Raw genomic sequence first — 23002 nt, 5'->3', positions numbered from 1 at the left:
TTAATCCCTGGTACTGTTTTGCTGCTTTTGAGGTACTGGATGTATCCTGAGACCTCATCCAAGTCTCAGATTTCAAAGCAGTATAAACACTCTCTGCCAACTGGTTTGCAGTGTCACTTTAGCTCTGTCTGAACTATGCCTACCACCTGCTGTCCTGACCACTCTGCTTCCCTTCTGTCAGGTGGCTGCCTCCGGAGAGGGCTCTGCCATCAGTGGCTATCTCAGCCGGTGCAAGAAAGGCAAGAGGCACTGGAAGAAGCTCTGGTTCGTCATCAAAGGCAAAGTGCTCTACACCTATATGGCCAGTGAGGTAGTGGCGATTCTTGCTTTCTCTCCTCTCATCTGTGACGGCCCTCAGGTTAAGCTCACGCCTCAGAATGTCCATCTGGGCATGCACAACACCCCGTCACCTGCAGGGCCATGTGAGGCCGGGATTCTGTTCCCATGTCATTCAAGTCTGTATCGAGCAATACCATGTGCTGAGTGCTGCTGTGGATACCCAACCACGAGTTGGTTCCAGATCTAAAGAATTGACCATTCCTCCATGGAGATAAGGCAGTACCGTGTGCAGACCTGTGTGTGCACCCAGGTGGTTTGAATGTCACAGGCCCAGCATCCAGCACAAGCCAAGCACTCTATAAGAGCAGGCCGCTTTCTGCTCTCCACCCAGTTGTTTGGGACAGAACTCAACAGCTTAGAGAAAGCTACCACACTTTTGCTCCGTGCATTTCTTTTATCAGGGAGCTACATTGCTTCATGGTAACACTTGTACCAAATAAAACTTAAGTTTCTGTTTTTGTAGATCATCTTACCTTTATGTCTTATAAAATGTAGGAGAGAGGGCCTTGGGAGTGAAGCTTGCTTCCAGAGTAGACAGGTGTGGGCTATGGTTATACAGCAGGGAGCTGTCTGGTCTCGACCCAGGCTGATTCTGTAGGATAGTTTGGAAGATTTCCATGTCCAGGCCTCACCATCTGGTGGCTTCCATGGGCTAAACCCACTCTGAAAATTGGTCTTAGGGGCACCTGGGTGGCTCAGTCTGTTAAGCATCTGGCTCTTGATTTCTGCACTGACAGCACAGAGCCTGCTTGGGATTCTCTCTCTCCCCCTTTCTCTGTGCTCCTCCCCTGCTCTCTTTCTCTTTCTCTCAAAAATAAATGAATAATAATTAAAAAAAAAAAAAAAGCAAGAAAGAAAATGGGACTTGAATGTGCTTTGCTGCAGAGGGTGTGTGCTTTACCCCAGGAGGATGTTCACATCAGCACAAGGCTGGCCTTTCTACCCTGACCCCGCCGCCCCCTCCTCCCCGATGCTGGCCAGTGTGCAAAGGGCACTTCCTTTTTCAGGGCATAAAGTTTCTCTCACAAAAGACCTGCAACTGTGATGGTTGCAGCCTGCTCCTTCCTCAGGGAATCCCAGAGGCTAGGAGGGACACAGACAGGCTCGGAGGGGGTACCCACTGTAGCTTGAGTGACTCAGGTGCTGTGTGAGCCAAGCCCTCACTGACATGTCCATAGAGGAGCAGAGGATTTTTGAGCTAGGGAGAATTTTGATCTTTCCAGAACAAACTGAAATGTGATACAATGTCCACCTGCAGCCCAGAGCATCTTCCAAAGTAGGTATTGCGCAGGACGCTCACAGGAGTTCTCTAAAAACTGGGTTCTGAGGGAACCTTGAGTAGGCAGTTCGTGGGACTGCCTCACAGAAATACTTCTCAGAATCTCTAATGTACCAAGGAGAGCTGTGGGTCTCTGAAATAAGGAGATTTCCCAAGCTGGCCTGACCATGGGCCCTTCCTCATGGAGCGTCTTGTGGAACCATTCCATCCCGTGGAACACTCTTTGGGAAGAAATGCAGGCTTAGACAGGTGAACAAAGGCCAGTGATGATTAAATAACCACCAAATAGAGGTGAGTCCTGTGTGAGAATGGAAAAGCCAGAGTCTCTAGGTCATGAGCAACAGTTGTCATGGAAGTGACACCCTAAATTTGTTTTTTTTTAATTTTTTTCATGTTTATTGATTTTGAGAGCGGGGGGAGTGGGAGAGGGGCAGCAAGAGAAGGAGAGAGAGAACCCCAAGCAGGCTCTGCACTGACAGCACAGAGCCTGATGCAGGGCTTGATCTCACAAACCTCGAGATCATGACATGAGCTGAAATCAAGAGTCAGATGCTTAACCAACTGAGCCACCCAGGCGCCCCCCCTCCCCCTGCTAAGTTGATAGATGGATTTTAAGTATACTTCCAAAGTAGTTTTTTCTATAGAGAGGAACTTGTACAATTTCTTAGTAAGGTCATATCACTGATAGCACTAAGCTCTCAAATTCCATCAAAGAAAAAAAGTTTGATAAAACGGATAGCCAGTTTTCACTGTCTATACTACCGTGAACCCCTGTCATGTACCTGTGTATCCCCACCTCATTCCCTTCCACCAGAGATTAGTTTTATCTCTTTCAGATCTTCATATAAATGGAATCTCATACAAATGTGATTTCTTCCATTCAGCATGATGTGTTTGAGATTCACCTGTGTTTTTGAATACAGCAATAGGTCATTAAATTTTATACTGAGTAGTATTCCATGTTGTGAACACATCACCATTTGTTTTCCCACTCATCAGTTGAAGGACATTTGGGTTGTTTCCAGTTTTGGGTTGTAATGAATAAAGCCACTTTAAACTTTTATATACAGGTTTTTATGTGAAAATAGGTTTTTTTATTTCACTTGGGTAGACACCTACAATTGGAATTTCTGGATCATAGGAAGGTATATGTTTGGTTTATCAGAAATTACAGACCTTTTGCAAAATTATCTACCATTTTACATCCCCCTCACATTTACATGTGAGATTTATGGTTGTTCCACATCTTTGTCAACACTTGGTATTGTCAGTCTTTAATTTACTAGTATCTCAGTGTGGTTTTAGTTTAAATTTCCATAATGACTAATGATATTGTTAATGTGCTTATTGGCTATTTATGGATTTCCCTTTGAGAAGTGTCTGTTCAGATCTCTTAGACAATTTTTTAAGTAGGTTGTCTTCTTCTTATTGAGTTATAGGAGTTCTTTACATATCTTGGATACTAGTCTTTTGTCAGATAAATGTTTTGTGAACATTCTCTCCCTGTTTTTGGCTTGCCTGTGCATTTTCTTAATGAATGAATTTGTTCTGTTGTTTTGATGAACAGAAGTTTTAAACTTAACCAAATTTATCAGTATTTTCCTTTATGGCCATTGCTTTTCATATCATAAGAAACTTTTGTCTGCAGGTCACAAGTTGTTCCCCATATTTGCTTCTGACAACTTTAATGTTTCAGTTTTTACACTGAGGTCTATCTGAAATTAATTATTGAGTGTGGTGTGAGATAGGAGTTGAGGTTCATTTTTTCCCCAAATGGATATCCAGTTATTTGAGCACAACTCATTAAAAAAGATTTTCCTTTCCTTATAGGATTATTTGGTCCCTTTGTTAAATATCAAATGGCTAAATACATTTGGACCTATCTCTGGGTTTTCTATTCTGTTTCACTGATAATATTTACCAATTCTTATGCCACTGCCTTACTACCTTAATCACTAGAACTTTATAGTAAGTCTTGAAGTCAGGTTGCATAAGCCTCCAACATTTTTCTTTTTAAAGATTGTTTGGAGCATTCTAAGTATTTTGTGTTTCCATGTAAACTTGTCAATTCTACCATAAAGCCTAAGATTATGACGGGGATTGTTGAAGCAACTTGGGGAGAATTGGCATCTTAACAATATTAAATCTTCAAATCTATGAACATGGTATAAATCTTCATGTATGTAGTTCTTTAATTTTTCCTTTTATGTTTTGGAGCATATGGGGAATGAGCACAGGGTATGTTATCGAAAGTACTAACGGAAAACAGAGTCACTGACTATTCAAGTCAGCCTAAAGAACACAGTGTTAGAAGGTGGTCATGAGTCCAAGTTCTGGCTCAGCCCCTTACTAAACTGTGTAATTAATCTTGGGGAGTTATTTACCTTCTCTGAGCCTCAGTTTCCTCTTGGAACAGGAGTGACACCTTCTATGATTGTTGTGAAAGATTCGGCATGATAATGTAAAGATGAAAATGCCTGGGCCCTAATAGGCTGTCACAGAATGTTAAGTTTCTTTCCCTCCTCGTGATTGGTCCTGGCGGGATCAGGGGTAAAGAGTATATGTGTGGCTGGTCTAGAGTTGCCAAAGCATGCCCTACACAGAAGAGCGCATCGTGCATCTTAAATCAGAGGTAACGGTAAATGCTAAGCAGTTGACTGTGTGTTGTGTGGTGTTTACTATCAGTTTTCCCTTTTGCCCTCTGCAGGACACAGTGGCCATGGAGAGTATGCCCCTGCTCGGTTTCACCATTGCCCCAGAAAAGGAAGAGGGCAGCAGTGAAGTAGGACCTATTTTTCACCTCTACCACAAGAAAACCCTATTTTATAGCTTCAAAGCAGAGGATACCAATTCAGCTCAGAGGTACCCAAATAACTATCCTTGCCTCTCCCTCTGGAAGGAAACAAGTTGCTACCCAGGGCTTTGGATGCTCTCTGCTTCAGACATCCTGTTCCATCAAATCCCTTTGGGCCACAGCAATGGAACTATCTGTTCCTGATCATGAGATTTTTTTTAAGATTATCATGATTCGTTCACACAGGCATGCATTGATTCAGCAAGCCTTTACAGTGTGTTCCAGACCTTTTGCTAAGTGCTAGGCAACAAATATGAATATGACCTCAGGTAATAGTCACCTAGTCCACCTAGTCACATAAAGGTTCTGTGACTAGAGTCACAGAGCCATGATACCTAAATGTTCCCTCTCCTCTGTTTTACAGGTGGATCGAGGCCATGGAAGATGCAAGTGTGTTATAGCAGTTATCAAGCATGTGGACTCAGAATAAACTCTTAGGTTGATATGTGGACCCTTCTAGAAGTCGATCTGTGTCTCCACTCATTGGGGCTCACATCTGGATTCAGCATGGAGCCTAATCCTTTTTTGCTGTAACCCCCTCTCTCACCTTCACAAGTGGAACCCTTAAGGAATATTTATGAACCGCTCCTTTTCTGTTCTCGTGTCTTCCACCCATCCGACTCCACCCCAACCCAGCAGAAACTATTTCCCTACCCAGTAGTGAGTTCAAGTTTAGTAACATGAAGACATGGAAACAATAGAAAAAGTACGATGCAGTACTTAGAAATGCAGGCTTTTTAGTGGAAACAAGCTTTTACAATTTTTACTGGTGGTAAACATGATCACTTGTCATAGCATTGACATCAGTGCCTCAGGTGAAACGAGAAACAACTGGTGAATAACAGCTACCCTCGTCGAAAGCACTTTATTGTTTTATTGAGCTACAACCTTCAGTTTTATGTTTTCCAAGTGATTTACTTAAGTAAGTAGCAGATGGAGCCCTGTGGACTAATTTGCCACCAGTTCTCAACAAGAGTATGTACAAGTGATTTGTGCAAACCTGGCTGGACCTTGCCAAGTGGGCTGGTGAGCGACACTTGGCGGGGGGGGGGGGGGGGGGCGGCGCGGGTGCCCGGGCAGGGGGTCCTCCTCACTGCGGAGGCCACACTGGACTGAATAAGATGGCAAGGATTTTCTCCTCCATTTGATCATGCAACCTGTATACTGACATGACTTAATAAAGGAAGGACCCCCTCCTTCCCGGGGTGGTCCTCACACTACACCAGTGCTGGAAGCTCGGCTGCTGGCAGACCCAGCCCCCACCCTGTAGGTCGCTGCAAGCCTCTGAAGAGATAGGGTCTGCTTTAATTTATTGTGTGCCTTCCTGTGTCTACCCAACATGAGCTGACAGCGTTGTGTCTACAAGAACTTGTGCTTGTTTTCAACACGGCTATCCTCCAGCTATCCTTCGGCTGTACTACCGAAGAGAAAGAGATAGGAAGAGAAAAAAGATACAGTCACAAGGTGAATTAGTGGACTTGACCGGTGGCTCTGGACACAGTGAGGGAGCACAGAAGTAGTGGCTTGAAGAGACTCTCTGGGCACCTGGGGTTCAGCCACCTCCTGCTGATGACCGCTGCTCATTTTGCTGGACAAATTTCTACATAAAGCAGAATGGGGGCAGGGCAGGTGGGATTCCTTGTTACTCTCATCGAAATAGAAAACAATCATATCATTTTCTGATGTCCTGTCCCCATCCTCCTGCTGCCCTGTTCCCTAAACAAAAAGGCATTTGCTGACAAACCTTTTGTAAAAAGTACCATCTCAAGGAGTTATTTACATTAAATATTTTCAGGGGAATTTTTTTTCCTAGTTTGCAACTTCTCTTTTAAAATGTTTGCATTAAACATCCAATTAATGATTCAAACTAAGTGATTAGACAGATCTTTTTATTAATTTTTGAGGGATCAATTCCAATGCAACCATTTTCATCGTCATATTTCAGTGGGCCTTCTAGAGCCTCTGAGCCTTTGAAAAGTACAGCAAGACTTTGGCACCAGGTAGTGGGAGCTTCCGCAGTCTGCTGTGTGTCACTGGCCATTGTCAGTGTCTGAGCTCCGGGCAGAATTATGCATCTGGAAGTCATCCGAAGGCCTCTTGTACCATATGACATCCTATTTCTGATGCTCTATAAACAAGAGGTAATAGGGCTTTTATTTCTCAGTGAGTAGTTACCCTAATAAAAACCACCTGGGTTATACAGAAAACCTACTGAATTGGTTTTATGAAAGAAAGTGTCAGGGGCCACCAAGCTCCTCTACAGCTCAGTGTGACTGGGCAAGGACCCACTTGGTTTGCCTGCCACTTGCTTTTACCTGTCTTTCCCATGGTTCTTTGATTTCAGCTGATTTCTACTGGCCTATTTTGCTTGTCGTTCCTTCCCTGACTTTTTCTTTGTCCAGCCCATTTTACAGGTTCATGGGGCCTCCTCCTTTCCACTGGGCCCAGAGGCTGGAGAAATGGCCAGCTTTGATGCCATGGCCACACTGCCTGAGGCCCCCATGGTATGTGCTTTGCCCCCTGCTCCCTGCTCCCAGAACAGCCCCTCTGCTGTGTGCCTCCTGCAGAGGCTGTGTTTCTAGGGAGGAAGCCATTCTGCGCCAGGCTATAGGCCAGAAATAAGAGTGTGCAGGCCTTGGGCAACTCACTCGCTTCAGTAGCTCCGAGCCTCGGTGTCTTCACCAGTCACACGGACACTATTACAGTTTTCCAAAGAGTTCAGGGACAAAGCACAAATCAAATGCTCAAGAAAGCAGACTGGAAACCATAAACCTGTGGGGGAAGGGCATGCATTGTACAAAGTGAAATAAGTCATGGGCCCTGCTCTGTGACACTACAAGATGAAGACAATATGCAAAAAAAGACCTTCCTTCTTATCCATGAAAATGGCAAGAAAGAGAAACCAGGACTGAGGAGGGCCTGACACAGGCAGGCTGGGCCCCTTTGGTCACCACCCCCCCCCCATTTGTTTTGAATGACCTCTCCCTGAATTCTTCATACATGGGTCAGAAAAACACACAGACCTTTACAGGGTTGGCCTCTGCCTGCTTCTGGGAATCAAATTTTATGAAACTGGAGTTGCACTGAAAGCAGGCACTTACTTTCTAGCAGCTTCCCACCTTCCCTGCAATGTTTTTCCAGCCTGGATTTGTCTTAGTAAGTAGGTAGAATTCTTGTTCATGATTACTAATACAAAGCCCACTAGAAACAAAGTGTCCAGGGACATTGGTTGAGTTCCTGGCTCCTGGTAATAATTCTTTCACATATCAGAAGTAGGCTTTGAATTGTGGTCAGGCTGACAGATCAGCTGACCACTCATTCTCCCTTGGATGCAGCCTGGACCCATGTGTGGGTGTGGACCGAGGGCAGCCTTTGGGTGTATGCCACGGGGCCAGTGCCAAGGACACCGACAGCCCTGCTACCACCACTGCAGGGTAACAAGGTCAGAGTTTTTTCCTCATCCAGCCCAGCCTTCTGTTCAACTGTGTAAATGTCATCACTAAACACTGAAGCCCTAAATGGGGACTGAGGCCACCTGGGCTAGGAGTGGTAGGACCAAGCTGGAGCCCGAGTTTGTTCGGCTACAAGACAGTCAACAACATGCTTGTACATTCTGTTAGTTCATTCAGCCTGTGCTTTGTGACTTCTATAATTGTGGCAGTTTTTGTGCTTGCACACATTGACAGTCAGTTGAGAGGACAGAGGTATCCACACTAAGAAGAAGAAGTCTGTTTTCAACAGCAGGTGAGAAGAAACCAACATCAAATTGGTTTAAACATCTAGGAAATTAACTCTACAAGAGGAAGTCCAAAAGCAGGGCACTTTGAGGATTAGACAGTGTCCCTAAGAACCATGCTCTTTGGGTTTCTCTAATCTGTTGTCCAGTATCAGCCCGATTCCAGGGCTGGTTTTCCAGAGACTGGTCAGTGACTGCCACTGATGGCTGGGTAACAGGTTTCCCTGTTCATGGGCACCAGGGAGGCGGGGCTCATCTTCCTGCACTAGCTTTTTCTTAGAAGAACCCAGCAGGCCTTCCATGCCTTTCAAGGTCCACACTTACGCCTGCCCTTTCCTGAGCTACTTACAGGGACAGACCTGTCAGCTGGGGGCTGAGGGGAGGATGGCTGCTGAGGATCCACCCATAAAGTCCACCCTTTGGATGACATCTTTTGGAAAGAAGAGTGTAGTTTGGATTAGTGTAATGCAAAGGCTGTGCAGGGCCATGGAGCAAGTTCTCTTCCTTACACAGAGAATCTGGTGGTGGTTGTATAGGAAAGGGCATCCTGTGTTGACACAACAGAATGACAACAGGCCTCATTCTCTTGATGGTCTTTCATGGGTACCGTTACAATAGAGCAGGAGTAGAAATGCAGCATTTCCACAAAAGTGAAAGAGAGGCTCATAGAAAATAAAATCCGTGTTAAGAAAGAATGAGAAAAAAAAAAAAGTACCATGAACAAGTTTTTTGGCCTTGTTTTTTTTAACTGTAGGAGTGGGTTATGAAATCGATGGCATTGGGTCACACCCAGCTCCCTTCTCCCAGCTCCCCCCCCACCCCCCCACGCACCCCCCCCACCCCCACCCCCCCGGCACACTGAAGGCAGCACAGGAGAACACAGCAGGGCATACCTATCATCCTTAAGACTATTTTATGACATTGTGGTTTCAGTCGTGTATGTGCATACACATCATATTACTGATTGCTGATGTAAAATGTATTTATACTTACAGATTACAGTCAACAATTTTTTTAAACCACTAGCCTAAAAGTGTCAGGAGCACAAAGTTGCAGTTAGACATATAATGAACCAAAAGACACATATTCAAATGTAAGGTCGTTGCCAGTTTTAGTTTTTGAATGCTTCAAAAATATTACAAGAAGGGGGAAGGTATAAAATTCATGGTAAACCTACAGAAATAGTTTTGATCAGGAAATGGATATGGTAGCAATTAAGGTACTATATACCTGTAAGTAAAGTAACATGCCTGTTATTGGTATATGTAAATTATAATAATTATCCAGCAGCTAAGAGTTGCAAATATTATATAACTTTAGAATAGCAATATGTTTTATGTCAGGGGCTCCCAAAGCTTATTTTCAACAGTGACTACTTTGGTTTATTATGTAAAGATTACCCACTCAAGTGAGAACTGCCCTAAATGACCTCAAGTTCTCTTCAAAATTAGGACCTCACCTTCAAAAGTGCAATTCACATTCTCTCCAAAGGTGGACTCAGGGAAAGTAAGGAAGGATTTGGCTATATTTCTAATGTGTTCACCAACAGCTGTATCCAACAGCTGTATCCAAAAACTGGTCTTGTGGTAAAGCATAACACAATAAGCCTATATGTTCCTAAGAACTCCTTTTAAGTAACAGATATGAGAAGGAGATGAGAATTTAAAAGAATTGCCATCTCCAGTAAATCTGTGGCCCTTCAAATCCAGTGGCCTGTACTTGACAACCCCTAACAATACCACACTAGAATTCATGAATGTGTAATGGAACTGCCCTGCTGTGAGGAACATACATGAAAAAATAAATTACCTCTTGATAGCTACAGTAATTGGCTATACCCCAAAGCATGAGACTTGATTATTCCAACATGTATAATTATGGAAGTTATTACAGGCATAAAATTAGACAGCTCTTTTTAAAATACAGCTATAATACCACTCAGTGTGACCCTTTATCTTTTTTTATGGGACAAGGTGGAAAATGACCATTAGTTTTCACAGTAGCAATTTGACTAATTTCTCTTAAATCTCAACCTTTCACCTACTCAATAAAGATTTTCCATTTTTATAATTATCAAGATATCACTGTCATCCTATGAGTCCATCCTTTGCTACCTAGGACCAGAAACATCCCCTCTGGACAAAAATACATGAAGAAGATGGCCTTTTAAACAACATTTCTTAAAAAGCTTTCCTTTTTCCAGATACGTCCCTTGACATTATTAAGCTTTCTTTGTGAAAAATCCTTAAGAGAATAATCTTTTTCCTATTTAGGGAAGCTATGGGGATAAAACTTCTAATAGAGAATACAACATAGTGTTTCTTGACAAGTTCTCTCTTTGGGGGGAAAAATCACGATAGAACATTTGCTAAATACCGTATCTCAAAATTTTAAATACATTTAACATACTGCATTAAACATCTCAAGTTTCTTGTGTTTAGTTCAGGGCTTCACACAAGAGTTTTGAGCTTTGAGGTTCAGCAGGCTTCGTGAATGCCTCAGTTTACCACTTGTAACAGCGCTTCCATATTCTTCCTTCCACACTTACCCACCCTGGCAGATAGGGTGGCCTCAACTGACCTAGGAGCCAACAGACTCATGAACTGGATCTCATCTAAAGTGCCACAATCAGTTAATGGCAAGTCTGGAACATGCCAAGACATCCAGGGTACTCTGTACTCTGCCAGCACCTCTCCTCCTCAGCTGAAAGATGATTGATGGTCAGTTATCCTGGAAACTGACTCCGTTGATTGAAACTCTGATATGCAGTTGACTGATAAATATTGACTTTCCTAATACAGAGAAATGCTGATTACCTGTCATAACCAAAACATCTATGAACAAATCAAATTTGTTCAACAAACCTGGAGCCTCAAGAATACATTATGATATTTACTTCCAGGATTAATTAGCTGGAAAGAAAGGTTAGTATAATCGGGGTTGTGTTTCCTGGTACTAGATATTTTTGGTTGACTGCTGGAAGAGGAAGAGCAAGGGCTGAATGTTGTGCATATAGGAGAATGCTGAATGCTAAGGGACTTTGGAACCCTGTAATATTCAGGTGCTATTTTAATAGTGACACCAGACTGGGCACAGTATTAAGCACTAGAGACATGGTTATTTACTTTCAAGAGCTAACCACCTGAGAAGTCAGGTACAAAAACTCTAATTCTCTGTCCTGGAAGCATGAGAAGGATAACACTGTGGTGGAATGGATAACAGAGAATGGATTGTGCCTGAGGCAGATTAGGAAATAGTTGGGAGGTGGGGGGAGGTGAATGGACAAAGGAGGACTTGCCTCACAGAGACGGGCGTCAGAGAGGCCCCTGGAGGCAGGGAGCAGAATGAGTAAGGTGTGTGAGAATGAGTAGGATACCATGTGGCATATTCAGGAAATGGGAGAGTGCAGAACTATACAGTGAATTATACAGGGAGGAAATCACAAAAACAGATGAAACAAGAAGGGCTGTTTGTGACCAGTTCATTCAGAGCCATTGCACCTATCCTATAGTTTCTAGATGGGGTAGAGGGGTCTTTCAGATGCTTTAAAATGGAGGATGAAACAGCTGTGTTAGAAAGACCACTCTGGTCTTCCCACATTAGATGGAGTCTATTCTGTCAAAGATGGCCACCGTAATAGATGCCCTCCTGCATGTTCTTACAATGGGATTTGATACTCCTCCCATCAAGGAGTGGAGTGCACATCCTTTCTCCTTGAACCTGGGCAGACCTGTGTGATGGCTCAAGGAGTAGCAGAGGAAGTGACTTCTATAAAAAGCTACTTTGTTCTCTTGTGCACTCCTGGAATGCATCCACCATGCTATGAGGAAGCCCAGGACACATAGAGAGGTCACATGTCAGGGTTCACACTGCCAACCAGCATCAATCTCTAGACAGACTAGGAAGACTTTCAGATGACTTTAGCTTCAGCCACTTTCTGACTGCAACTATAAGAGGCCTCAGGAGAGAACCTCCTATCTGAGCCCCCCAGAACTGCAAGATAGTAATTTAAGAAAGTGGTTTTTAAGCCCTTGAGTTTGGATGTGACTAGTTAGTTATGCAGTGATAACCAGGAAACATGCATTTCTTGGCTCCTTTCTAAAACCTACTAGGACAGTAAATGAGTAAAAAGATGTAACCTAAAGGACAAAGAAAATGCAAGAAAAGGCAGAGAGTATCAAAATAGTCAACTCATTTTTGGAAGTCACATGCATGGATAGTGGCAGCTGACTTAGCAGAGGAGAAAACAAATACCAAACTGCCTGCAGGGAGGGACCCCAGTGAGACATAAGGGCTGGCCCTCTGGAGAGGCTTGGGAATTTGAAGGCACAGGTGTCTGGGAAGGCTAGAGTGGGAGTAACAAGAGCATCAGCTGAAAGTCTCTGTAAGCAGTCATGAGACCCTCAAATACCCTAATACCACTGAATAGAGACAAATGACTCTGCTTCCCCACCCTGGCAGGAGACAGTAAATTTATGCTCTGGAAAAATGAGAACTACAAAAGGAACATGCCTCCACCTGCAACACACACACACACACACACCACACTGCATTCGATCTGTAGACATGGGCTTCTGTCTCCTGCCTGCCAAATTCCCTTTCCATGACAGATTAAAATGTATTCCTTCTATTGAACAAATAGAAGGAATCAAAATTCTGAGTTCAGGTGTTTTTATTGGAAGACTACCCTTGAATGATGCTCTAATCTGTAAGGGGCTGAAAAGACTCACTGTGAAGGACTTTCAGTGGCCCTGGCTCAGCTTAGATTTTTATCTGATTGGTCAAAGGTCCCAAACTAGTTCTGAGACCCAGAACCATGTTTAAAAGAGGATGCTTGGCTTGCATAGTTTAAAAACAATTTGCAAATTGCCAGTATTGGAAAGTCAAGAGATTTCATTTACAAATCTGGATTTCTGGCTTCTCTCAAAAAACCCATCTTTGGCTGCATTGCAGGTGCTGATAAGGGGCCACCCCTTCAAGTCCAGTGAGCTCTCCGGGTGTCGCTATGACCATTTACTGTACTAATGGAGGTTTACCTCAGCTTACTGACCTCCTTTAGAATACCTGCCAGACCCAACCCCCACTGTCCCCACTTTAGGCATCGAAGTTTTCACTTCAGCCCTAAGCAATGCAGAGCCATTAAAGAACTTTATTAATAGAAGAGCACTAGAAATGGCTGTTACAGAACAGGCAGTGGAAGAAAAGGAGGGAGTAAGAGAGGGAGGCTGGGTGGGAGGGGGCAGCTGGAGACTGGTTTGGAAGGTTAAGAAACCCTGACACTGGGACAGAAATAATACCTAAACTAGAGAACAGTGGAGGAGGGGCCAAATGTGAGGACAGAACCAAAAGGATTTATGCATACCGTCTTGACAATGTACCCAGAGCCTCCCCAAGGCCAGAAACCTCATAGCAGCATCCTATCTCTCCCCAAGGTGAAGGGCAGGATCCAAAGCAAAGCACAGAAGGGAACGGCTTTTCCAAGACTTTTGGCTTTGAGTTGCATTTTCTGGCCTGTAGTGAAGAGGCTGTAGGGGTGAAATAATCTCTCTCCTTTTTCTAAGTTTATTTATTTCGGGGGGGGGGGGGGGTGACGGAGAGAGAGAATCCCAAGCAGGCTCTGCACTGTCATGGTGAAGCATGATACATGACTCGCACCCATGAATTGTTGAGATCGTGACCTGAGCCAAAATCAACTCAGTTGCTTAACTGACTGAGACACCTAGGTGCCCCTAAAATAATCTCTTCTTTAAGAAACTCAAGGAATGCCACTGTTTAGACTTAGACCCAAGTGATTAATTCTTGTGGTGGTGCTGGGCTTGTAAAGAACTCCCAAGCCTCAAGATTGAGAGTTTCTAATCAGGCAAACTTAAAAAACATTCTTCCAAGAAATCCACATTCTAAATAAAACAGGGGACCAAGGGCAAGTGCACTTTCCTAAGATAATGTAATTTTCTGTCATGCTCCAAGATATTTGAGCCAAACACAACTTTGAAATAACACCTCTTCAAGGCCCAGGAAGCCTCAGGATAGAAACTAAAGGGGCAAAACTCCCAGTGAAAGCTGTTCTGGAGAGGCTCAGGAACTCACTTGCAGTGTCCCTGTTTTCCAGTCTCCCCAGTCCACCACAGGATCACTCACTTTTCTCTTTCTGGGAAAAAACAAGAGCCCTGTATACAGAATCTGAGACCTCTCCAAGTAGCCTTCTATTGTGACAGAGCTTGACTTTGACAGATCATGGTGGTGGGGTGAAGACGGTTTTCTTCTCAAAGTCCTCAAGGACAGAAGAGAAGAAATAAGCAGAAATAACTTATGAATAAATGTTCCACCACTTGCTCATCATGTGACTTTGGGGAAGTCATGCTCCCCTTTAAGGCCTCAGCCTCTTCAGCTATAAAAACAAGACAATACCATTCACTTCACAAAGTTATTCTGAAGATTAAACAGGATAATGTGTGAGTATAAGGAACATGCAATCTGGTATTCATTGATTACATCTGTTTAGATTCCACATTCTTAAAAAAGACCAATAAGAATTATGAGGTTTAAAAGTTTATTTTATAAACATGTCATAATTATATAAATAACAAACAGAAGTTTCATAAATTAGTACACACAGTAACAGAGAATAAGCTTTAACAGAAAAGTTGGCACAAAGATGTAAGTACTTATGAAGGTGATTATTAAGCCTTCTCAGTCTAAAATAAAAAGGAAAATCATCATTTACACTACCACAATAGCAGTATCCTTACAAGTTAAAAAAAAATCTTTGCTTAATAGTAACTTAAAGGGATGAGCACTGGGTGTTGTATGGAAACCAATTTGACAATAAACTTCATATATTGAAAAAAAAATAGTAACTTGAAAAATTAAGCACATCTACAACGATTGTTTAACCAAAATTTCGTTTTCTTTGACATTTACCATTTAAATGCAAATCTCAAATAACCCTGCTTAGCAAAAAAATGTTTACTCTGGGCTACGTACAAAATGAAACTGCACAGTATAGTTCCTGCTCTCAAGAAGCTCACGGACAAGTTATGTAATGATTGACTAAAGAACATACTAGTTAGTTAAGTGGTGTGAAAAAAACGACCTGCTCAGAGGTACAGAGAGGGCAGTGGAAGGAATACCTGGGTCTTACAGCACTGTGTAAGGAGCCAACAGTCCCAGGCCCACATCCCAGCTCAGGTAAGTCACCAAACTTTGTTTTCACTGAGTTCATCTTAAAAGCAAGATGATAACAGGGACACCTGGGTAGCTCAGTCAGTTAAGCATCTGACTTTGCCACAGGCAACGATCTCATGGTTCATGGGTTCAGGCGTGGGGCTCTGTGCTGACAGCTCAGAGCCTGGAGCCTGCTTCAGATTCTGTCTCCTCTCTCTGCCCCTCCCCTGCTCGTGCTCTGCCTCTCAAAAATAAATAAGCATTAAAAAAATTTTAAACAGGGGCACCTGGGTGGCGCAGTCGGTTAAGCGTCCGACTTCAGCCAGGTCACGATCTCGCGGTCCGTGAGTTCGAGCCCTGCGTCGGGCTCTGGGCTGATGGCTCAGAGCCTGGAGCCTGTTTCCGATTCTGTGTCTCCCTCTCTCTCTGCCCCTCCCCCGTTCATGCTCTGTCTCTCTCTGTCCCAAAAATAAATAAACGCTGAAAAAAAAAAAAAAAAATTAAAAAAAAAATTTTAAACAAACAAAAAGCAAGATGACAATATGAATACTGTTCACTATATACTGTTGCTGGGAAAAGCACTGATTTAGTAAATGCCAACTTCATACAAACTCTTTACTAGGTACTGTGTTAAGGGCTGAGATAAGAGGGATAAGACACATTTTGATACAGGGCTTACAGTCTGGGTAGTTGCCAAGATGCTATACACACAACAGCTAGGTACTGCCAGACAGATCATCACTCCTGTCAAGACCCCTTCAGTCGTGATCAATCGGTTTTTTAAAAAGCTGCATGTCAAAAAGTGAAACAAAAAGTTTTGTCTTGTTATTTTTGCCACACATTTTTGGAATTAGATCAGTGGTTCAGGCCGGTAGGTACAGAATTCTATGTGATGCAAAAAAAAAAAAAAAAAAAAAAAATTCTATGTGATGCTCAGAAGTGCTGATGCCAGGCCCCACCCAAAGCTTACTGCTTCACAATCACTGAGGGCTTGGCAGTTCTGAAGTACACCCCCAGCCAAGAACCCTTGAAAGGCATATAAAACAATATAAAATCACTGTTAATGCAAATGTGGACACTTATTAATAGACAGTCAAAAAAACATATAGCATAACATAAGTAATATAGTACAACTTGAATATTTTTTGTGATTAAAGCCACTTAAAACACTAAAAGGCGTTCTAGTGAAAACACAATGGAGCAAAAAAAATGCACTATGGTAGCACTGACCTCAGCTTGCAGAGGCCTGTTACCTGCATATATTGTTTGCAATCCGTGCACGTGTACATCTGTTTTAAGGGGAAGAAAAAGTGCTCGAGATTATGAACCCTTTCTATACACTTTTAATAAACAACTAGCTTTTAATTTTTTTTAATGTTTATTTATTTTTGAGAGAGAGAGAGACAGAGCATGAACAGGGGAGGGGCAGAGAAAGAGGAAGACACAGGCTGTGAGATCATGACCTGAGCTGAAGTCGGATGCTTAACCGACTGAGCCACCCAGGCGCCCCTAAACAACTAGCTTTTAAGTGAACATTTACTGAATGCTATTACCAACAGGCCAAACTGATGCAGCATGGTTTTATAGCATAAGCCTTAAGGTCAAAGGACTAGGTAAGAGTCCTAGCTTCCCTTATTGCACCCGTAACATCTGGCAGGTTGCTTACCTTACCTGGGCCTCAGTTCCTTCACCTCAGTAAAATAACTGCTTGTTCACAGTACTGCTGGGTATTAAGTGAAGAAAATTAGAAAATTATAGGCCATTATAGAAACAGTAATGATTGTTTAGTATTTACCTCAAAACTAGTGCAACTGTAATATGCTTGCAAAAACAAACAAAAAACCCCAAAACTCACTGATGTGTGAATTTTTACACAGTATCTAAAAGCATTATTCAACATTAAAAAATCAATTTTTGCAAGTACACAATTATAAAAGCAGTTCATGTTTATAAGGATTTACCATCAAAATAGCATGTTACCATACCCACATCACTTGACCCGCCTCTCCTGTAAAATCTTCCTGCCAGAGGACTGGCAGTTCCTGAGTTCCTGAGGCCCCTTCCAGTTTCAGGGTCTGTGTGATTCACCAGGACATTACAAACTTAACTCCCTTCCCCACTTACTTCTTTTTGAGTTGAGAACATGGGAGAAGAAAAAAATAAGTGCATTTAAAGCATTTCTTATAAAACAGAAATTACGGACAAAATACTCAAAAGTTGGGGTCAGCCTGATCAAAGCGCAAATGTTTAAGAAAAAAGGTTAATCCTTCCATCTTGGGATCAGTACCTATTCGGAACAAACAAGAAAAGTGAAAAAAAGAAAAATCAATTACCAGAGGATCTTCCTCCTACAAAGCATGATAATCAAGGAGAGTCTAGCCAAAAAATTTCAGGGCATCTAGGATACCTTCTCAAGCAAGTCAAAAACCACAACTTAAAAAGAGAGAAACATCTAAAGAAAACCCACAACCCTAAGTTCCCAAGGTCAAGAGAAGCACTTTTCTTTATATATTTAAGCAATTTCGCAAAGCGTTGTTTTATATACACTTACGTATCACTGTTTACTAGTTCCAAATCACGGGAAGACAGGAAAAGACTTAACAAGCTTTGGGTCACATGTTCGCTAAAAGACCATTAATAACAGGTTTTGGACGATTTCAATACCTAATACTGCCAGAAGCTGGCGACCTTTAAAACCTAAATAAAAACCATCAGTAACGTGTAGGGCACAAACAATCCAATACCCACCAATAAACCAGCCACTTTTAACCTACAGGCTCTCTGCTGTGACTGCTTCTTCAATCAACAAACACAGAAACTTCAGCTCGGCGGGAGGCCAGGATGGAGAATGTCACAGGGAGAAAACTGTCCCCACCTAGCCTCGCGAAGCTCTCGGTCCCCCAGGAGGGGAGGGCCTGCACCCGAATAACGGTGCCCGGCACTCCTAGGTTTTAACAAGCCCAACCGGCCCTTTGCCCTGGAAACAGAAGCGGCCGCGCCATTTAAATTTCGTCTGGCGGCTACGCCGGCCGAGTCCGGGGCGGCGGCCCCAGGCCGACCGCCCTGACCCCAGCGCCCGCCCGCCGCCGGGCCCGCGGGCCACCGAGGGGCCGGATGGACCAGCGCCGGCCGCGGCGTTCCGGTGCGCGCGCGCGTCTCAGCCAATCGCGTGCTCGCCCGCCCCCCGCGGCCGCGGCGAGGCTGGCGCTGGGAAGAGGAAGAAGAACATTCGCCCTCCTCCTACCAGCGCGCGGGCGGCGGCGGCGGCGGCACCGGGGTCACGAACTCTGACCTTTCACTGACAAAAACAATAACAAACCCCCCCTTCCCCGCGACCCCGGCGGCGCCCCCGGGCCCGCCCCCGCCGCCCCCGCTCCCACCTCGGCGTCTCTTCTCTCGCCTGCTGCCCCGCGAGCCCGCGGCCCCCGGGCTCCCGCCATCCGCCAACGCCGGGAGCCCGGCCTCCCCGCGCCCTGCCCTCCGCGTCGGGGGCCGTCCGCCGCAGACACGGGACCTGCTTCGAGGCCGCTTTGGCGCCAAATCCTGAGGTAAAATTGAAAAGGGGCCGAGGCGGGCTCGGGCCAGCGGCAGAGGGGGCGGGCCTGGCGCGCGGACATGGAGCCGCCGCGACGGCGGCTGAACCCGACCCTTTTACCTTTGCCACGGGGCGGCGGCGGCGGCGGCGCCGGACGCTTTGCATAGTGGGCCGGGCCGCTCCCCTCCCCTCCCCGCCCGCGGCCGGGCGAAGCGAGCGGGCTCCCCCTGACCGGCCCGGCCGGCGCGAGGGTGGGGGCGGAGGGGGAATGGCCGCGGCCCCGCCTCACAGCTGGCCCTCCGCCAGCGCCGCCATTTTGTTCTCGATGGAGATGGCTCCGGCTGGGCCGGGCTCCCCTCCTCCTCCCTTTCATCCTCCTCCTCCCTGCAGTCCCTCCTTCCCTAGTTCCCCGGCTCCTCGCCCCTCCGCTTCCCGCCCGCCGTTGGAGACCGCCGCGGCCCAACCGCCGTTTTTTCTGAAGGGAGGGTGGAGGAAAAGGAGGGAGGCGGGTGCGGGGCGCGACTTCATGAGCGATGGCTGGCCCAACCAACTGGTGCCCAGATAGGAGGGATGGGTCCTGTGGCCCCGCCCCCCGAGCTCTGCTGATTGGCTAGGACGGGAGGGGCGGTCCCCGCGGGGCGCGGGAGCCCTGGCGGGGCGGGAGCAGAGGCCGCGACGCGGCGTGAGGCTGGGGCGGTGGGGGCGGGGCCGGGGGCGGGGCGCGCGGGGGCGCGGCCTAGGTTAAGAGTCTGGGGCGCGCGGGGACGCGGCGAAGGGTTTGGCGCACGTTCCCTAGCCGTGGAATGCGTCCAGAATGAGTACCGTAGAACAATAGTAATAAAGGTGATGAAGTATCTAGAATCCACGGCGCTGGCTTGCGGGAAAGCCTTTTCGGAACCTGTACATCTTTCAGGGCTCCTTCCCGTGTTTTCGGCATGGCTGCGGTTGAATCCCTTCTGAGGCTCAATTTCCTGGACTGTAAAATGGGGAGAATGGTGGTTTTTGCCAGGCTATACCTCCCTTCTCAAGATCGGTTGAGGGTCTCTGCTCAGAAAATGGAGTCCAGACTACTTTGTGAACGGCAGAGTAATGTAAAAATGGTGTTCCTGTTGAAAGTAGGATGTAGAGCCATTGGGAAATGAAAAGCTTAAGGGCGTTGAGGGCTTGAAAGAACAGAGGTAAATCTGAGGTAATTCTAATTCGTGAATTAAATACTTATTTGCCTAGTTTGGTTCACTGGAGGATACATCCAGAGAACCAGCTAGACAAAGCTCTTGCCTTGCTAGATTGGGGAGTGGGGTGAGTGGACATTAAAGAGATGATTAAAGAGTGGTCAGTTTCATGAAAGAAATGAAATTAAACTGAGTGATGTATTAAAGGTCTGATGAGACTAATTTAAGTTAGATTAGATTAGGGAAGGTCTTTTATGAGGTGGTGATGTTTGAGCAGAGGAACCCAAGTGAGAAATAGTGTTCTAGAGAGAGTGAACAGCAAGCGTAAAGGCCCGGGAGGGCAAGTGTCCCTGGTGTGATTGAATAGGCCAGTTGTGGCTGGAGAGTGGTTCGAACTAGTTCATTGTCCTTCCCATTATCCCACTGACCTCCAGGCTAAAGTCTGTGAACTGTAACAAAGGTAGTGTAGATAAATCTTCAATTTAACAGGGCCTGGGTGGCTCGGTTAAGCGTCCGACTGTTGGTTTCGGCTGGGGTCATGATCCCGCGGTTTGTGGGTTCTAGCCCCGCATTGGGCTCCCGGCTGACAGTGTGGAGCCTGCTTCGGATTCTCTACCTCACGCCCCTCCCCCTGCTCACTCCGTCTCTCTCAAAAAAAAAAAAAAAATACAGCCATCAAATGAATTACTAATGAATACGTGACTGGGGTGTGGGGGAAGGCTTCAAAATCACTTCTAGATTCAAATCTTTTGTTGGTGTCTCATACCCATCTTCAGTTCATAAAGTATTTGCCACGTGCCACTAATACCTCAGGCACTAGGTGACTAAGACGCTGATCTGGGTCAATTATGTGAATGTGTTTCTATACATGTGAGTTCTGTTCTCTCCTCTGCGTGTATATATGCACACACATATACACACACACATAAAATGTTTTAAACGGAAGCTAAATACTGTTGTAGTTAACTGTCAACATTTACCAGCTGTCTGACTTTGGATAACTTCCTTAACTTTTTGAGCCTCAGTGTTTTCATCTGGACAGCAATACAGCCTTCTTTTTAGAATTGAGGATTAAATGAGTTAATCTAAATAAAGAACTTAGAAAATTGCCTAGCACATAGTAAATACTGATAATTGGAGTTGTCATTATGAAGCACTAGCTGTTGGGTAAAGACCTTAGACTGGTTAAGTGATATAAACAGTGAAATTTTTATGCAGTGTGGTATAGGGGCAAAACACTGGGTTAGAATTAGTTTCGGCTCTTTTCCTTTTGGCTGTCACCTGGCATCCAGACCAAAAGTTTATTTAGAAAACAAAGTAGAGGAACTAAATAGTACGAATGAAAGTATGGGGTGCTTTACAATTTACAAATCTCTTTTACAGGCTTTACATTGTTCAAGCCCCACTAGAACCCGTGTTATGGTACACCATTTTCCTGCTTCCTATTTTAAGAACTTTCTAAGACTTATTTCTTATCTCTGTATCCCTAGCTCCCTGTGCACTAAACTCGGTGGCCTGCTTTCAACTTCCTTAACGGTGTGGCTTACCTTTACCCCAGGTCGTTTCACGTGCTCTTCCCTTCACTTCAGACTTTCACATGCCTGCCCTTTCCTCCACATATCCCCCATCCTCCAGTCCCCTGCAGATCTCAGCTCAAGCATCACTTCCTCAGGGAAGCCCTCTCTGTTGCCCACTATTTGTCTAGATCAGATTCTATTACTTTACACTGTGTTCTTTTTCCTTGTATCTCACTTTTTAATTACACACTGTTATGATTGATTGATGTCTGTTCCCCTTACCATACTGTAAACTTTGTGACAACAGGAATCATTTTACTCACCTTTATATTCCCAGCACTTAGCAGAGTATCTGGTACTATTTGTTGAGTGAATGAATTGTTGATAACTTTTGATATCACAGATAACTAAGTTGCTGCTCTTAAATGGTGCCTTTTTATATGGGCTTGCTTGGCAATTCAGATAGCAGTGCCAGCAATAAAATGTCTGTTGTGGTATTTGGGTGAATTTAGGAATTGGTCCCTCACAGATACGGCACTGCCTAGAGAGGTAAATATGGGTAAAATAACCCAGATTAATCCCTTTTTACCCGCTTAGGTGTTGATTTGTGTTTATCTTTTTAAAACAAGAAGTAGATAATTTAATAGTTACAAGTTAAATCTCATGAACATTAATGAGCTCATATGAAACTCATTAATAAGTAAATAGCCCAAATAGAATGTCATTTCTCTATCACAGGGGATCAGAGAACAGAAAAGAAGACTTTAGTGGGTTTGCAGGGAGTTGAGAGTTGAAGTCTCTGTGGCCATTAATTTTAAATATTTATCTTTCCAAAGAGAAATTGATTCATGCAATGGAATTACTGAAAATCACCCTTTGATTGCTTTACCAAGGTTAAAAGCAGATTTTTATGCAGTATGTGTCAAGCTTCTACTGAAAGGTCTGGTTAATAGAACATTTTGTTTGTATAATACAGATTTTTAAAATAAAATGTTACAGTAGTTTGAAAACAACAGTAACATTTTTATTTAATACTTTGTTTACTTTTGGATGTTTCTTTTCTAACCTGTTCAAGGATTTTTTTGGTATCACTTGTTCAGTTCAGCACTCTTGATTCCTTGAACTAATTACTCAGGGTGAGCAAAAAACTGATAGTTTCCTTGTTATTTTATATCATTAAATTATTTATTTCCTCAATAGTTGTATTGATGGTGATCTTGAAATTTTGTTTGAACATGCCTTTATAGAAGAAAGAAAAACCCTGTGTTAATAACTTAACTTATTAGGTTTGAGAATTGTCTCCAAGGAGTCAAGTGACAGTGTAGCACCTGTCTCTGGAACCTTGAGTGGGTAGCCTCTTAGAGGCTTATACATTCCTCACTTGAAATATGGGGAGGGAGGAGCCA

At 44.4% G+C, this 23002-nt stretch overlaps 2 protein-coding genes and 1 long non-coding RNA gene across 6 annotated transcripts in view; 2 read left to right on the top strand and 1 right to left on the bottom strand.

Annotated features, from left to right (window-relative positions):
• The window catches only part of FGD5 (FYVE, RhoGEF and PH domain containing 5), a 120959-nt gene extending 115668 nt beyond the window's left edge, over positions 1 to 5291 (top strand). For both annotated transcript variants that reach the window (XM_030307468.1, XM_030307467.1), the window contains exons 19-21: positions 182 to 310; positions 4326 to 4480; positions 4837 to 5291. In XM_030307468.1, the coding sequence (XP_030163328.1) occupies positions 182 to 310; positions 4326 to 4480; positions 4837 to 4873 (321 nt within the window). In that variant the 3' untranslated portion in view covers positions 4874 to 5291. The remainder of the gene's footprint in view (positions 1 to 181; positions 311 to 4325; positions 4481 to 4836) is intronic.
• Positions 5292 to 6344: 1053 nt separating this feature from the next.
• Positions 6345 to 9058, bottom strand: LOC115508585. The gene is made up of 2 exons (XR_003967043.1): positions 7121 to 9058; positions 6345 to 6600 (listed from the first exon to the last, which is right to left on the bottom strand). It is a non-coding gene; the product is annotated as an uncharacterized LOC115508585 (long non-coding RNA).
• Positions 9059 to 18842: 9784 nt separating this feature from the next.
• The window catches only part of NR2C2 (nuclear receptor subfamily 2 group C member 2), a 100622-nt gene continuing 96462 nt past the window's right edge, over positions 18843 to 23002 (top strand). For 2 of the 3 annotated variants that reach the window (XR_003967041.1, XM_030307476.1), the window contains exon 1: positions 18845 to 18920. The gene's annotated coding sequence lies outside the window, so the exon portion shown is untranslated. Of the gene's footprint in view, positions 18921 to 23002 lie in introns of all 3 variants that reach the window. The other variant, XM_030307477.1, reaches the window with a different exon arrangement.

This window comes from Lynx canadensis, chromosome A2, assembly GCF_007474595.2.
Source record: "Lynx canadensis isolate LIC74 chromosome A2, mLynCan4.pri.v2, whole genome shotgun sequence".
In the NCBI taxonomy this organism is placed as follows: domain Eukaryota; kingdom Metazoa; phylum Chordata; class Mammalia; order Carnivora; family Felidae; genus Lynx; species Lynx canadensis.
The sequence above is the reverse complement of the archived record's forward strand: the minus strand, read 5'-3'. Positions and strand labels throughout refer to the sequence as shown.